The sequence below is a fragment of the Bacillus rossius genome, chromosome 7 (genome assembly GCF_032445375.1).
Source record: "Bacillus rossius redtenbacheri isolate Brsri chromosome 7, Brsri_v3, whole genome shotgun sequence".
NCBI lineage: Eukaryota > Metazoa > Arthropoda > Insecta > Phasmatodea > Bacillidae > Bacillus > Bacillus rossius.
Window position 1 is genome coordinate 70,217,468 of NC_086335.1, and position 3,752 is coordinate 70,221,219.

The 3,752-nt window shown below is 42.5% G+C and overlaps 1 protein-coding gene across 1 annotated transcript; it reads left to right on the forward strand.

Annotated features, from left to right (window-relative positions):
* The first annotated feature begins 545 nt into the window (after positions 1 to 545).
* On the forward strand, positions 546 to 3,159 carry LOC134534487 (scale keratin-like). Its single transcript, XM_063372964.1, has 2 exons — positions 546 to 613; positions 2,701 to 3,159. Exons 1-2 carry the CDS (start codon positions 602 to 604, stop codon positions 3,007 to 3,009), a joined length of 321 nt encoding a protein of 106 aa, XP_063229034.1. The 5' UTR covers positions 546 to 601; the 3' UTR covers positions 3,010 to 3,159.
* The last annotated feature ends 593 nt before the right edge of the window (positions 3,160 to 3,752 follow it).

The window sequence follows — 3,752 nt, forward strand, 5'->3', positions numbered from 1 at the left end:
ACATTTTTTTTTTACAATATCTGAACATTATGTGAGTATAGAGGTTATAAAAAGTAGCTGCGATTTGGCGCTAAAATATTAAGAGTTAACTTCTGTTTAGTGACAGTATGCTGCTTTTTTTAGAAATCCCAAGAGAGGGAGACTAAAGAGAAGTGGTGGGGAATCGCTAGACCCCCCTCCCTCAAAAAAAAATTGCCGGGAGAATAGGCCTTTGTTCCGACAGAGCATATGATGGCATTGTAGACACTTCTCGGTGTAACTGGTTGGTTCCGGTCTCGAGCGAGCGGTATATGTCGGGATCGAAGTAGAAACCTCAAGTTGGAAGACTCGGGAAGATCAGACGCTGCGACGCTGGTTGTGGTCCGCCTCGCGCTGTCACGTGATCTCCGCCGGTGGGACGCACCTCGCGACTGTGACCTCCCTTGCCCTCTGCGGCCGGGCGCGCTGACCTTGAAGGAGTCCCGGGGGTTGAGGGGAGCCCGTCCTCTCCCGGGGACCCGCCAGGGAGTATATAAGCCCCGGCCGCAGCCCCGGTCGGCACCACTCGCTCTCCCAGCACCATCGAGTCCAGCCGAGCCAGCACACTCCTCACACCGCCGTCATGAAGGTCCTGGTAAGCTACTGCCTCGCTCAGCACTCGACCAAACTTTTAATTTTGGTATTCAGTCACGTTTTAGACTTGATGTGGCGCTGGGTACTGCTGAGGGAATTTTCTAAGACTAACTGGCCGACTCAGTATTAAGTGCGCTCAGCTCTCGACCAAACTTTTAATTTGGTGTTTAGTCACGTTTTAGACCTGATGTAGCGTTGAGTACTGCTAAGGGAATTTTCTAAGACTAACTGCCTCGCCGATAAGTGCTAGCAACAGCTGGCTTAAAAATATTTACTCACAACAAGTTTCAGTGTTGAAGAAAATATCGTGATAGGAAAAATAGGGGAAACTCTGGCAAACTAGCGTTGGCGAAGGGCGAGGCACTTTACTGCATTGCTTTCTAACTATTTTACACTCCTCACCGCTAGATGCCACCACTGTAACTAGTCTCACGCACTTAAATATGTAGGCGCACTTCACGCCGCCATGTTCTCTGACATCACTTGTCTCGCGAATTTCTAGCCAGTTTCCCACATTGTACCAATTACAATATTTGGTCGAAGCCAACCGAAAAAATTGGAAATCATTTACTTACTCGGCGGAGTAACAAGTGGATCACTCTTTCGTATATATGCATTGTAATCACGCAAAAAAATATACTTGTTACAGCAGCAAAGGGTAATTAAAAGGTATACTCAAAATAGGGGAAAACAATTAAGAAAAGTTTTAACACTAAATATTTGCCTTTGTTGAATGATAAATAACACTTTAACCGGTTTTCAAAGAGTATAATGTAGTGTATAACAGTATTATTAGAGTTTTATACAGCATCAAAACTAAATTAAACACAAAACTCCACTTACTTCACAGGATACAGTATTTGTTGTAGCCAGTCACTATTAACACCAGGTATAGCTCTAAATTATGCACTATACTGAAAAGAAAACCAAACTTGAAAATTAATCGATATAAAATTGGCAAAAGCTAGGAACTATTGAAATCGAGATGATTTCTTTCTGTTCCTATCCCTCTCTCTTTAAGCGACGGAGTTTGTAAGATCACGGTGGGTCGCGAGTCACTCGATCTCTGATTCGCGGCTCCTAAGTGGCGGTCACATGTTGTATTTATGAAGAAGAGGGTGGGGATTATTAGCCATCGACCCTCGAACTAACGTATAGAAATGTTACTTAACTTTGAAATAACTTGAAAGGCCCCATATTCGCACCGTGTTTGTAATTATGAGTTTTAAAATATAGAAAACAATTTTACATACAAAATAATTGTTTTAGAAGACGTCATGCAACAAATTTCCAAACATTTTTGAAGATCACAAATATTATTTTAGAACGACTTACAAAAAAAACAACAAATATATAAATATATAATTTATAGTCATGGCATTCCAAGTTACTGTTCTAATGATTAAAGAAGCGTAACTAAAGGTCCAACTACACCAGCGCAAAACCAACATCTGAACTGGCGAAACACAGGTATTGGCCATTGCCTGAACAGTGACACGAGTTTGGACTGCGTTAGTGGTGAAAGTAGGAACCTCCTAAGAGAGTACACTGACTACAACTAAGCCGTCTCAATTTCCACAAAAAAAGAAGACCTAACCATGGTCGCCATGGTGGGATGTTAGAATTGAAAACCGCAAAATGGTATCGGATACATTTCAATAATGTAGAATAATTGTCCCAATCAACCGTAGCTGAAAATTATCTGTAAAAATTACGCTGTACTGGATACTAATCACACCGACAAACAATTCCCTTACATACTTTAAATGATTCATGCAATTGGGAATTTTGATTTAGTAGAATTTCGGACATACATACGCCATTGCAGATTTTCACTGTTTGTCATGAAAAAAATTCAAAATGCAAATTAATAAATAAAAATTTATACCCACAGAGAACAAGACTAAACCAGCTGATGTCAAACAGATGGACCCAATGATGAACCTAAACATCGTCCATAATACTGAAAAACAGAAAGAAATTGCGTTGAATCGAACATGTCACTGGCAGGTTCACAAGCGATGCTTATTGTGAGTGCTAGATGTTCAGTTGGCGGCGTGTTGAGGTTGGAGTGTGTTGTGGTGGCAGGCTTGCGTCGCCCTCGCCGTGCTGCTGGTGGTCGCCTCGGCCGAGGAGCAGCAGAAGGACAAGAGGTTCGCCACCGGCACCTCCCTGGGCTACGGCGCCATCCCCGCCACCGGCTACCCCGCCTACGGCTACTCCGGCCTGGGCTACGCCGGCCTCAGCGGCTACCCCAGCGCGGCCTACGGCTACGCCGGCATCCCCTCCGCCGCCGGCATCCACTCCGCCGCCTACCCCGGCTACTCCGGCTACTCCGGCTACTCCGGCCTGGGCTCTCAGTACGTCTACTCCCCGTACACCGGCTACAAGGCGTGAATGGCTGTCCCACGCTGCGCTTCGACTCCCAGACTCAGATGGCTCCGCTCGACTAAATTACAACCACTTGTTTAGGCTCAAGCTAGAAAACTAACACTACGTGTTTTCCTGTACCGATTCCTTATGCACAATAAATACATGTCTTTTCAACCAATGCATTAGCATAATTTTGTATGATAGAGAACTAAATATTTAGAAAACGACCAAACATATTCATGTAACCCTATAAACAAGCTCAAATAATTAAATATATATTTTATGTGGGCGAGAAGTTTTACATTAAGTTTGGCACAATGGCTGCGATAAAAAGTTACTTTTATAAAATGTTACCTGTTTAGATACAGAAACATATTTGTCATAAAACATACGGGTAGTGAATGGTTTTTAATGCAACCCAGTCCACTTTTCATCAAACAAACCTCATCTGGAACATGCCATTTTTTATGCCCATTTTATTTTTCACTATTTATAAAAAAAGTGAAATTTGATCATGAGTATTTTATAGTATATTTTTGTTAATTTAACCTTACTGCTGTTTACAAGTTTAATTTTTCAGTCAGTTGGTATTTTTAAATAATTTCATCCGTCAAGTTCAGTTTTTTTTAAGCATTCTTTGTTCTAGCACAGCAATGAAACCCTTCACAGTAGTGTGACATAATCTTGAACAAGCTAGTCACAAGTGAACCAGCTGCAGCCAAAGATCACTTAATGCGGACTAGCAGGTACAAGGCTGAGCAGCAAAA